The sequence below is a fragment of the Narcine bancroftii genome, chromosome 2 (assembly GCF_036971445.1).
Source record: "Narcine bancroftii isolate sNarBan1 chromosome 2, sNarBan1.hap1, whole genome shotgun sequence".
In the NCBI taxonomy this organism is placed as follows: domain Eukaryota; kingdom Metazoa; phylum Chordata; class Chondrichthyes; order Torpediniformes; family Narcinidae; genus Narcine; species Narcine bancroftii.
This window is the reverse complement of record NC_091470.1, coordinates 327,400,229-327,412,889: the sequence shown is the minus strand read 5'-3', so window position 1 is coordinate 327,412,889 and position 12,661 is coordinate 327,400,229. Positions and strand designations below refer to the sequence as shown.

Genomic DNA, 12,661 nt, shown 5'->3' with positions numbered 1-12,661 from the left:
GGAAGATTGAACACGAAAGCGGTGTACATGCTTAATGGCAGGATTTTTAGCAGTGTGGAGGAACATAGAGATTTTGGAGCTAGAGAGCATATTTTATGAGGATAGGTTGAGCGAGATTGGGATTTTCTCTTCAGAGTGATGGGGAGGTATAAAAGATTATACCATTGTTGGCAACAATGGCCAATACCAGAGGATGATGTTTTAAGGTGAGTGGGGGCAAGTTTAGGGGATATGTAAGAGGTCATTTTCTTCACACACAGAGCAGTGGGTTGTAGTTGAGGCTGATACAAAAGATTCTTATAAGGTAATGGATGAAAAGTACAAGGAACTTGCTGCAAGAAACTAGCATTGCTCCTAAGAATGAGAGAAGTTGAATATTCCAGGAAAAAAGATGTGGAGAGCAAGTTGAGTTACTTGGCCCCAAATCTTTCAATACCAAACACCAATGCCCCTCCCCCACCATCCTCTTAATCACAATTACTCAGAAAGCTCAGAAAGAATCAATGCCTGGTCATTTGAATATAACATTTCAGCTAAAAAAAATCTGGGCAACATTGCAGATCATGCAAATCGCTTTACTCAGCAGTTCATTTGTTTGAACTCCATCGGTACTCTCAAATCCAGTATCTTCTTTGATTGTGGTCATTGTTCCCTGTACTTAGATGACATCAGTGAATGGCTGGTCTTGATAGCAGTGGAGAAAAAAATACTGAAGGGCCCTTTGAATTGATGTGCATCAAGTTGATCTTATAACATTACAACACAGTACAGGACCTTCGGCTTTCGATGTTGTGCCGACCTATGTATTCTTTCCAAAAAGAAAACCCTAACAGTTCCTACCTCGTAACCCTCTATTTTTCTTTCATCCATGCGCCCAAGAGTCGCTTAAATGCCCCTAATGTTTCAGCCTCCACCACCAGCTCTGGCAAGGCATTTCAGGCACCCACAACACTTGGTGTGCAAAAAAAACCTTACCACTGAGGTCTCCCTTCACTTTGTGCGGATGTCCTCCAGAGTTTGCCTTACCTACCTTGGGGAGAAAGGTGCTGGCTGCCCACCTTCTCAGAATGTTTTCGATCTCCTCTCATCCAACCAAAGAGAAAAGTGCTGGATCAGTTAAACCTGCCTCACAAGACTTATTTTCCAATCCAGGCCACATTGGAAAATGTCTGATGAGGCAAGGTTACCAGAGATATCATCTTCCAAGCCTGCTCTCCTCCTGTTACTAGACCCGAAGGTGGTGGGAGGAAGCTACCCAGACTTTGGCACACTTACTCAAGGTATGTTCTGTTAACATTTCAACTTTCTAAAAGTCAGTTCTGCATGGCTTTCAAGATATTTGCCTGCACCCAAACCCTGCACCTTCAGGACGTTGCCAGTCAAACAGCTGATCAGCCGGTCTAAAACCACATCCTCACCATCACCGGCGCCCAACAAACTCCCCCTGCTCGCAAGCGCGTCACCGCGCGCTGATTCCGGTGGGCGCGCGGGCCCGAGCACGGGAGGGGGGGGGGGGCGTCTGGGAGGACGCGCACGCGGGGTCGGTGCCGGCGATGGGAATCGGAGAGCGGGGCTGCACGGAGGAGCGGAGCATCGGGGAGTAGGGAGCCGGAAGGCCAGCGCCGAGGAGGAGGCCTTTAAAAACGGTGAGAGGCGCCGGCCTGGCGGACGGACGTAACGGTCGCTGTGTGTCTGGTGGGGTGTCTTTCGCCTGCTCCGGACGGGAGCCGGGGTCCGGTCACGGCGATTACCTGAGCGCCGTGCTGTCAGTGGGGAGGAGGCCGGCACAAGTGCGCTCTTGTAAAATGAGAGGGTGTCCGCCTGGGCCCATGACACCACCGCAGTCGCCTGCCCGGACCGGGGGACCTCTGGGCTCTCCGACTGCGGACAACTGCAACCAGCAGCCGGCTTCCCCAACCGAGCGAAACAAAAAGCTCCGTTTAAGAGCTCGCTCAATCCGGTTTGTGAATAAACAAATCGATGTTATTAATAAAACTGAGCGTCAAATGACGTGGGGGGGCAATTGCAGCAGGGTTTCTCTCTGTCCGGTTAACGGATCAGCGGGGGGGGGGGATTGCAGCAGGGTTTCTCTCTGTCCGGTTAACGGATCAGCGGGGGGGGGGGGGGGGAATTGCAGCAGGGTTTCTCTCTGGCCGGTTAACGGATCAGCGGGGGGCTGTTCCTCGCTCGTCCAGTCCATCAACACAAGGAGCCTGAGCCTGCATTTGCTGTCTGATCCCTGCGCCCGAGCGGGGAGGGACAGGTAAAGGCAGGGGCTTGTGTGTCGGAGGGGACCACTGCAGATCGAGCTGCATGTGGCAGGCACGCCTGGCAAGCACAAGTGTCCATGACCATGACGAAGCAACAGCAGCACGTCTTCTTCTTGTGGATGATTGTTTTTTGACCAGAGCACGAGTCAACCTGCCCTCTCTTGTAGGTCGCAGCCTGGTGTAATTTGAGAGAGAAACGCGGCTTGCAAGTTTTTACCCGTTTCTGAATGTTTCACGGAAGTATTTCGTGGCTTTATATATATATAAATGTTTTCTGTCGGTCCAAACTCCCAAGCTGGAGATTTGCAGGCTGTTCTGCCACTGCTGACGGAAATAAAGCATTGCAGCATCTCTTTCCTGGAGCTCTTGTAGGCCCGATGTTGTGTTCCCTGAAAAACAGCTGATGTACGGTTTAAAGAGTGTTAGTTGTAACGTTGCGGACGGATTTTTTACCCTCTTTTCTGAGAACAAAAAATAGTTGTGCCTGCCGATGTGAAATACCTTTCAGATTTATGACTAATTTTTAACGGATGAATTTTCCAAAACCATTTCATTTAAACGATGATTTTGCGGCAGTGAGTTGGGAGTGGAAAGTTCCACTGTCTAGTACTTTTAAAAGTTGGTATACTTATGGCTTTGTTTTGAATGCACAGATTATTATTTGTGAGAAGTCAAGTTGTCTAGAATATTGGTTGAAAATGGAATTCAATTCCTAAAGTTGATGTCTTATTGATGACTGGTGATTTTGTGGTACAGAGTACCTTTGTTTTTCAACCAGAATGGATTGGGATTGCAGCTTGTTCAATTGCTGCACATCAGAGTTGATAGACTTTTGCTGTTAATCCACATATTTATGAGAATCCTCTCTTCATTTGCATCGGAATTAGAAAATAGTTTTGAGTAATCGAATAAGAAATGTAAAAAATACACTTTGCAATTTGACATCACTCAGCTAGAGTTTAAAATAAGGTTAAATCGTGCAGATCTTATAAGATTGATTGTGTTAAGACTTCAGTTACTTGAAGTATTGTGTTGTTGCAAACTGTTCTCAGGATTACATGCACAATCTGCTGGAGAAACGAGAGTTCCTCTAGCAGATTATGTTTGGCCACAGATTTCATCATTTGCATTCTCCTGTGGCTCTCAGGCCGACGTCGACTCGTAGAAATTTCCAAAGATACAAACTGTGAGGAGCCCTTGAATAAACTATTTGTTTCTACGTGGCAAATGTTATTTGTAAAAAGAAATGGCCCGCACTGTTGCTCAGAATGAGATGGCGAAGAATCATAGCCATCAAAAGCAACAAAATTGTTCTGTATTAGTAGGATGAGAGTAAACACAGCAATTGCTATGAGTTGAATTGTGGAGCCAACAAGGAGACAAAAAAAAATTCTGTACAGAGACAATCATAAGCTAAAGATTGGCCCTCTTACTGCTGGAGCCATAGTACAAAATGGTAGGGTTGTGTATTTTGGAAATTTCAGAGGCTTTGTAAAAATGTGAGAGCCATTTCTATGTTTGAAAAGCTGATATTTTCAATCATAATATTGAAAATAAAATTAGGATAAAGATGTGGCTCCATGTGAAAACAACAAACAGTTGTTAGTAGAAAAATCACCTAAATTTTTGCACTGGATTTATCAACATAGGTTAGAGATGATATTGTCAACAGTCCTGAAAAAACTACACGAGAATGGACTTGTGGATGAATATCATCATTCAAATTGATAAGCATGTAAGATGCTATGTTTGCATAGCCTTGTTGGATTGCCATGTCATTTGAAATTGCCCTTAAAAATCAACTATATTTTGGACAGGACAGCATATTGGTCGGGGGAGGGGGAAGAAATCGGTATCTCTAAAGTTGAGACCAGGTTTTGAGCAAAACTGGTGCAGAAAATGTGAGGGAAATGTTGTTGTTGCCATTTTAAATAATTGACTCAAGCCTGTAGATGTGGGCTATAAAATATTTTAGTTATTGCAAACAAGAATACCGATTCTAAAAGCATGCCTGGACTGAACACAGCAAACCAGAATTGTAGCAGTCAAGCAATGTCTCAATAGAAAGCAAACAATTACAGTGCAAAAACACAGAAGAAATGTTTACACAACATTGAGATCACTGAGGAATCAGAGGAATGGTGTTTAAATGCTATAAATACTGTTCTATGAATGCTGATTTTAAAATGACAAGCAAGGATCCCTGATAGAGACATGTGGATATTGCCACAGCTATCACATGGAAGAGTCATTTATTAATGGAGGAATCATTGATGAGAACAAAAGATGATAAGAGCGTAAGAATACACTCAGAGTAGGCCATCCTAGCCTACAGTCTGTCCTATCATTTGATTTGATCGTGGCTGATCTCAACTATGCTCTGTGCTGCTTCCCAATAGACCTCAATTTCCCAACTTTTCAAAAATGTATCTGTCTCAACTTTAAGTAGTTGTAGTGTATTGTAATGAGATTATGAGAATAAAGGAAACTTTTGATCCATTGAAATGGACTGAGGGCAAGATTACTGATTATAGTTGTTGTCAATGCTTAAAAGAAAAGAGTAGTTTGAATATGGAATGGAAAATATACTCATCCACCAGGTTTAAGCAGGCTATCAGTGATTCATATACAAGCACAGGAGGACAATGGGCAGGATGATTAGCTTAGAGTTCAGTGGTTTGCTAATATAGCATCAGCAGTTTGAATCTGCCGCTGTCTCCAGTGAGTGTGCATTATCCCCGTGACCTGTGTGGATTTTCTCCCAGCGATCTGATTTCCTCCCCCCCCCCCCTCCAAATGCACAGGATTGGATGTTATTACGCTGAACTGATATGATGCTGTATTGTTAAATTGGAAAAAAAAATTAAGGGTAAGGGTTGGTGCTTATGCGTACAGATATATGAGCTCTATTGAATGAAAGTGCATGAGGAAGAGTAAAGTGGCATTAAGGTGGCACAGAGTGGGGAATACTTAAAACAATAGAATGGTGTAAACTTTAAAAGTGACTTCTAATGATAAGTAATTCACTCTGCCTGCGTAGCAAGATGTGTATGAGGAGCCCGCAGTGTCAAAATATTGTATGATTCATTTCGATGCCTAGCTTAAAGTTGACAAAGAAAGCCAGCATCTCCTGGCGAATAACATCCACCACCTTAACCATGCGAGATAAAACTGTCACCAAAAATAATCTGAATAACTATAAATCAGAAGGAAGAGGAGCATTTCTTGTGCAATCAGCGTGATTTTTTTTCTCTCTAATTCCAGAAGCGAGGAGCCTCCAATGCCTGAAAGTGTTTAGAAATGGTATTGGGTTAATATGAAGCTTAACTAAAGAAGATATGCCTCCATTCAGAAGGAGATATTATTTTGGTCTGCAGTTAGATGAGATTTTACAAGCGGTAAAATAAAAAAGAAAATTGAGGCAATGGGTCAAATTATGTTAACTCTGTTGATCTTGGTACACATTGAAGCTATTGAACCAAGATGAGCCATAGTGCTCCAATAAGGATCAATAAAATCTTTACAATTTGTGCAAGAAATGTGTCAGAAATTAATCTTTTTAAAATAGTACGACACCATCCACGTGAGGAAACTGGCTTGCAATATTTGGAATGGTGATTAGTCATATCATGGATTACGTACTCAGTAGGATGAGAGGTTTCATCTCAAAAGAGAAAGAAAGTGCAGGCCAATTGAAGAAGACACTTTGGTGATTTGGAGTTGATGTTTTGCTATTTCTTGTTCAGAAGTCTTTTTCTGAACACGTCACTGCTAGCTATGCTATGTCTGAAATATGCTCACAATGGCTGAATGACAGATGCAATACATACTTTGTCAAGACTACTCTATGAAGATGCAATAAATAAAGGAAAAAAAAACAAAGTTTGTGTTGCACAGATGGCAGATGATTATTTCCTTGTCATGCCGGTGAATATTGAGTGACACAAAATAACTATTTTATAACAGGTGTACTCATTGAACAAATAGACCCAGAGACTAGTCCATCTGAAGACAGGAAGCATATCACAGTGTGAAATGAATACCAATGCTGTATAAACTGGTAACATAGTACTATGGTCTTGAAAGAGTGTCAGGAGATGACAACGGAAGAATTTTCTGTTTGCACTTGGATATTGTCAAAAAGGAAAGCAATGGTTAAAGTATTTCTGTTGAGAGAAATCTAGGAGGCTTAGCCAGGAGATGTACAGGATATTAGGTCTGTTGAACACAAATGCCTAAAGCAGTATTTCAGATATGGAAGTGTTTGTCAAGACACTTTCTGTAATATCAAATCTGTTATTTGTAAAAGAGAAATGACCCAGTTTTGGTAGTATTGACAGCTATTCAAACTGTCTAGAAATCATATATGTGACCCCCATTCATTGCTGTAACCAAAAAAATTAAGATTTATCTGTGCCAGGTGAAGTCGAGATTGTCATATCAGACCATGGTCCAGTTCAGATCATCAGTATAAACAATTTATAAACCGTAGGATTAGTATAAACATAATCTTAATTTTTCTACCACCCATTTTCCAAAGAAGAAGTGGGAAGATCTGTTGGCATTATGGAAAAAATCATTGAAGAAATGGTACAGATCATCAATCAAATATGACCATGAAACATTGCAGTTATCTTTTTCATTTTTTAAATGATAGTCACAGCCCCCTTGACAACAGAATTGGTCTCAGTTTGGAGAGGAAGATGGAGAAGAGAAAATTAAACTAAGCATTATGAAGTTGAATGTGGTTTTTAATTGTATTTTTATAAATTTTTAAATTTAAAAATAGTTATCTGTATGCTTTTAAATTATTTCTCTATTTTTATGCTGATCAGAAATGATGAAGACTCCTTAAGACAGCACAGTCAGAAGGCCATCAGAGTGCTCTTAGGGTGGAGCTTTTGTTTCCACAGTCTACGACGTAGTTTCCACTCCACGTCGTGGAATGACTGCACCAACACTGGCGTAGAGGAGGGGAATGTGATCACAAGGCCATAAAATAGACTAATCAGAGCCATGGAATGGATCGGTACAATCTTGTCCAAAATGTCAAATGCCAGCTTGGCTGTATTTCTCCAAGTTTTGAGGTTATGAATTCAAAGCCCATTACTTGAAGAACGAATAAAATCAGATACTTTACTGCAGTAACATTTACTGGTGAGTATTTATATTTTTACAGCATCTTTCTCAACCACTTGACTTCATTTACTTCAGAGCAGTAAATTGCTCTTGAGGAGGAACTGGAAAGAGAAATCAGTTCATGTTTTGGGTCCTGGACCATTCCTCAGAACTGGAGGAAAAGTGGAGGGAGCTGGGAGGGGGAGGACTTGAAGTGTAAAAGACAACCTGGATATTGTCTGATTTGTTTCTGAATCCTGCATTCACAATGGTAATTGTTTTCCAAGTTCAGGCAACCTCTCGTGTACCATTGAGGGGTGGGAGGTTGGATTCTTAGAAAATAATTAATATCTTGATTCTTGTAATGCGAATCTGTTCAAACATTCAAGAAAACGTCAGTTGAAAAAAATGTTTACTTATTTTTTTCATATAAATTCTGTCAAAGTTAATTTTATTTCATATCTCAAATTTTTGGATGGTGGTTTGTGAATTTGTGTGGGTAAATTTTTGTAACATGGGGATTGTCTGGACTCTCTCTTGAGATGTCATCATAACTGAAGACAGGAATTGTAGCAGTTAGTTGCATTGACATTAAGTAGCAAGGTAATAACAACAGAATAATTTGAGTTTGGTGCCGAATATTGTGTTGTCAGAAGTGCAGTTTTTAACTGAATGTTAAAAATTGTTTTTTGTTTATTGGGCATTCAGATGTTTTGAGCTCCCCAAGAAAACTTGCATTAAAAAGGCCTGAAATGTAGGAAGCTTATATAGAAGCTGCCACTTGGTAGGTCAATCAGCTATAGGTTATGTGAGACTGCTAATATTGAGGAGAGTTCATTAGGTTAAATGGGTGCCTCTTATGTCAAAAGGAATTATGACAAGAATAAGAATAAAATTGAAAATATGTGTTTATGATATAATTTCAATTCACATTGGCCTATCTTGTTGAGATGAGTTTTGAAAGCATTGGAACTGCAGGTTATGTGCTGGTAGTAATTGGGCAGAGTCCCAGCACACTTTATTAAAGATAAGGAATGCCTACCATTCTTTCCCAAGACTGTATTTGGCAAGTCGGCTGGCTGTGCTCTGTCTGCCTTCATACAGACTGAGCCTAAAAAGAAAGGCTTCTGAGATCGCACAGCCGTTATTTTTTTTTCGGTCATGTGTACGGATGGTTGTAAGTCATATAGGTTGTAAGTCGGGGAGAGGTTATATATTCCCTGTATATTCTTGTGTCTGTGTAACAACTTCTGAAATGTTACTACAGTACATTTCTGATTATCTGAAATGCTTGTGAATGAACCTATCTCGGTTAAACGTTTTTTTTTCCGGATATTCGGGAATTTTCTTTAAAGTAGTAACAGGAGAATACTTGTATTGGCTGTCACTGATCCCCAACATCTTCCCACGCAGTCTCCAGTAGAATTTCAGTGACCCTGCTGAAAGGGTATTTACTTGGGCGAGCAGGGAGAGAGCGGGGCTTGGGCAAGTGACTGGGGAGAGAGCGGCAGCATGGCGTGGGCAAGTGGGGAGAGAGTGACATCGTGGCTTGGGCAGGCGAGCGAGGAGAGAGCGCAGTATTTAATTCAAATTCTGAGAATGCCACAATGCAATTTATCACAGCTACAGTAACTCATGGCAAAAAAAATGACAATTTAGAAATAGATAATCTGTGCTTTCCTTTCCTTCAATGTGTAACCTGTGGACAAATGTCTCCTTTGTAAAACTGATTCACCATTTGAGCATGGTGGGTAAATTTTTTTCAACCTTTTTTCAAATAGTGACATCATGTCTCACCCGGGGGAAAAGAAACATTTGGATATTCAGAATTTTGGTTCATCAGTTTTTGGTTAATTGGAAATGTACTGTACCGTATCTACTTCCATCACTTCTCCTGGGAGCCAGTTCCTGGAACCTGTCACTCGAGTTTTTAAAAAAAACCCTGCACATTTCCTTTAAATTTTCCCCTTTTCACCTTCAGCACATGTATTCTGGTAGGCAACATTTTTATCCTGCAAAAATCTGTGTATCCTATCTGTTGCTCTCGTAATTTTAGAAATGATCAGCTCCCTCCTCAGCTGCTGAAGCTCCAGAGAAAACATCCAACCTATTGTCTTATCTCTCCTTCTAGCTCATTTGCTCTAATTCAGGCAAAATATCTATTATGTACCCGTTCCAAAGCCTTTAAATCCTTCTCACAATGGGGCTACCAGAATTGCACACCATACTCCAAGTGTAACCTAACCAAACCTTAATTTCTGCCCTCTAGTATTTTGACATTCCTGCTCTCACCATTTAGCAGTGCATCTGTCTGAGAACAAACTACTCACTAATCTGTTTAAGAACTAATTACTCTCCAATCAGTCTGAGAACAAACACACCTTTTCCTTTTGTATATAGCACTCACCTGTCCCATTTGCAACAATTCTTGGTCATCAGATTTGTTCCCATTTCTGTGTCTTGTTGAGGATCCTACTTAATAAGTAGGACAGCACTGTGCTAGACATGAGGCTCAATCCTACACATTACATACTGTAATTAAGCTTAGCTAGGCAAGTATTTTTACACAGAGTGGTGGGTGCCTGGATGGGCTGACATAAGTAGTGGTGGAAGCAGGTACAGTAGTAACGTTTAAGAGGCTTCTAGATAGAGATGCGAATGTGCAGGGAATGGAAGATAGGGATCATGTGCAGGTTTAGTTTAATTTGGCATTCTGTTTTGTGCAAAATTTGTGGGCCACAGGGTCTATGTGCTATACTGTTTTATTTATTCAGTGTGTGCAGGTGACTGGGTGTATAGGTGAGAGGGGGTTAAAGAGGAACAGGGTTTGTTGGATGAGAGGAGATTCAAGGATGGGGAGATTTGAGTGAGAACAGATAAAGAGTGGGTGGGAAGGCCATGCAGTGTCCCAGGATAGGAACCATTTGGCATTTTTCCACTGGGCCACCTTTAACTGGGACAGTGACTGCTTTTCCATTAAACACACTTATCCCCAGGGATCGGAGTGTTCTACCTTCAACTAGAAATAGGTGACTTCCTGCTGCCTTTTTTCTACTGGTTTAATCAGCACGCCGGTGTCAGCCTCCGCCAAGGATATGTAGGGGTAGAGGCCATCAATCCCAGGAGAAAAGTTGTCATTTGACGCTGGCGTGCTGACTGTTTTCTTTTTCCACTGAACCCTGTCAGTTAATTCTTCATTAATTCCTGGGACACTGTGCCAGTGGAAAAGAGAGAGCAAATTTGTGTGAGGTAATGTCCTTGCTGAACAGTCTACTCTCCAGCAGCCTGGGATCCATTGCAAGTGGACAAAGAGGTCACTTGATATTTTCACATCGTTGGTGAGTTGCCTCCTCACTTTGAAAGAAACATTGCATGGGTACCTACTACTCCTCAATATTGTCATTGTCAGGACAGGACCCAAACATTGCTTCACTAACATTCTCACCAAGAGTTAGACATGACTGGCTCAAAGAACAAGCTTCTGGATTCACTACATTTTGGAGGGGCAACTGGCAAGAGGAATATTGCAATAAGCTAATCTGTCATCTCACAACTTTTCCAATGGGATAAATGAATCCTAGAACCTACAGGTGAAGTCAAAGGGGAACTCTGCTCCTACCTTGGGAAGTTTTGGCCCCTTGTGTTAGAGGGAGTACTTTCTGGGTAACTTCATTACCATCTTTGGAAAATATGGAAGCCTCTAAGTCATGATGCCCAGGTCATGAGGGATACCAGCGATTGCTCAACTGATCTTAATCCAATAGTCAGAATCCTCTTCAAGTAAGGACAGAAACTAACTGTGATAACTTAGCTGGAACTTCCCTGCTGTTTGGCAGAAGGAAAGTTAACATGATGATCCTCCTCATTTCATTTCACTCACTCTGTCCACTTCAGTTGGTACCACTAGTAAACTTCTGCCACATACCTTTAGCAACCAGAGTTCAATCATGACCTCCACTTTGTGTGAATGTAGCATTTAATCACATGGATTTCTTCTTGGTGCTCTGGTTTTATCCCACGTGACAAAAATGTGGAGGCTACTAGGTTAATTGGTCAATGTAAATGCCCCAAGAGTGAGTATGAGCGGAACGCTTAAGCCGGTTACATGTTATGATTACAGTGGTGAGCCACTAGACGTTATGATTATTGAGACAAAAGCACTCACGTGTGTAAAATATAACGTGATAGAGATAAAAATCACTTGTTTGTTGACGTGTTGAGGAGTAAATGTTTCATTTTATCTAGGACCTAAGTGATAGAATTTACATACACTTCATAATGGTGGCATGGGATATTTTGCACTAATCTGATTAATCAAGGCCACTTGCTGTAATAGCTATTAAAAATGTACTTCTGATAGAGTAGCAGATGAAATGTTAGGCTAGATCTTTGTGGTCAAATACAAGAATGATATTTAACCTACAATTTCATTTCAGTACGTAATGGCTTCCAGAAACATTTGTGTGACTTGTAATAGTACGCTTGCTTAAATTACAGCGATGGAGTGTGAGAAACACAAAGTAATTTCCAAAAGCTCATATTTGATTGAGTTACTGCAGTGCAATTTTAAAAACTTGCACATTTTTGAAACACTTTTCAACATTCAGAGTTCCAGCACTCAGTTAGAATGGACTTGTCACTTATTTATCTCCAGTATGACAACTGATGCCTGCACATTTGTAGTTTGAGTTTTATTGACCACCATGTTGGGAAGAGGATTAGTGCATGTGTTGGTAACTGGAAATATGGAGAGTAATCAGACCATGAAGTCAATTAGTGTGGAATATTTATTCGGGCCCCCAATCTCCCCTTTCAAGTGAAACAACATTTCACTTTTGAATCTGCAGTGGTCTTCTAGTGCATCCAGTGCTCCTATTGTGGTTTCCTTTACATCAGAAAGACAGGATGCAGACTGGGAGATCATTTAATTAAGCAACTTCGCTCTATCCATTGCAATAGTGGGGACCTCCCAGTGGGGAACCATTTCAATTCCTTGCCTCATTTCCACAGCATCATGTCTATCCATTGTCACCTGTAGTGCCAAACTGAAGCTATCTGCAAATTGGAGCAACAACTCCTAATCCGTCTAGGCACTTTCCAACCAGATAGCATTTACATTGTCTTCTTGGTTTCTGTTAGACTCATTTTTTCTCTCTCTCTCTCTCACTTTCTCTATCTCTCTGTCATATTGCCTTTAGCTCCCCATCCCCTTCTTTCTCTATTCATAAAGCTACACCCTCCCCCTATAACCTCAGCTTTTCTCTTTTTCCTCC

General features: G+C 41.2%; 1 protein-coding gene across 7 annotated transcripts in view; it reads left to right on the top strand.

The window, feature by feature from the left end:
• The first annotated feature begins 1,518 nt into the window (after nucleotides 1–1,518).
• The window catches only part of LOC138755644 (NEDD4-like E3 ubiquitin-protein ligase WWP1), a 140,887-nt gene continuing 129,744 nt past the window's right edge, over nucleotides 1,519–12,661 (top strand). For 3 of the 7 annotated variants that reach the window (XM_069922006.1, XM_069922008.1, XM_069922007.1), the window contains exons 1-2: nucleotides 1,519–1,646; nucleotides 7,106–7,427. Coding sequence is in view for 1 of the 7 variants with exons in the window: in XM_069922003.1 (XP_069778104.1) it covers nucleotides 2,314–2,433 (120 nt within the window). In the remaining 6 variants the exon portion in view is untranslated. Of the gene's footprint in view, nucleotides 1,647–2,223; nucleotides 2,434–7,105; nucleotides 7,428–12,661 lie in introns of those variants that run through there. The other 4 variants (XM_069922004.1, XM_069922009.1, XM_069922010.1 and 1 more) reach the window with 3 other exon arrangements.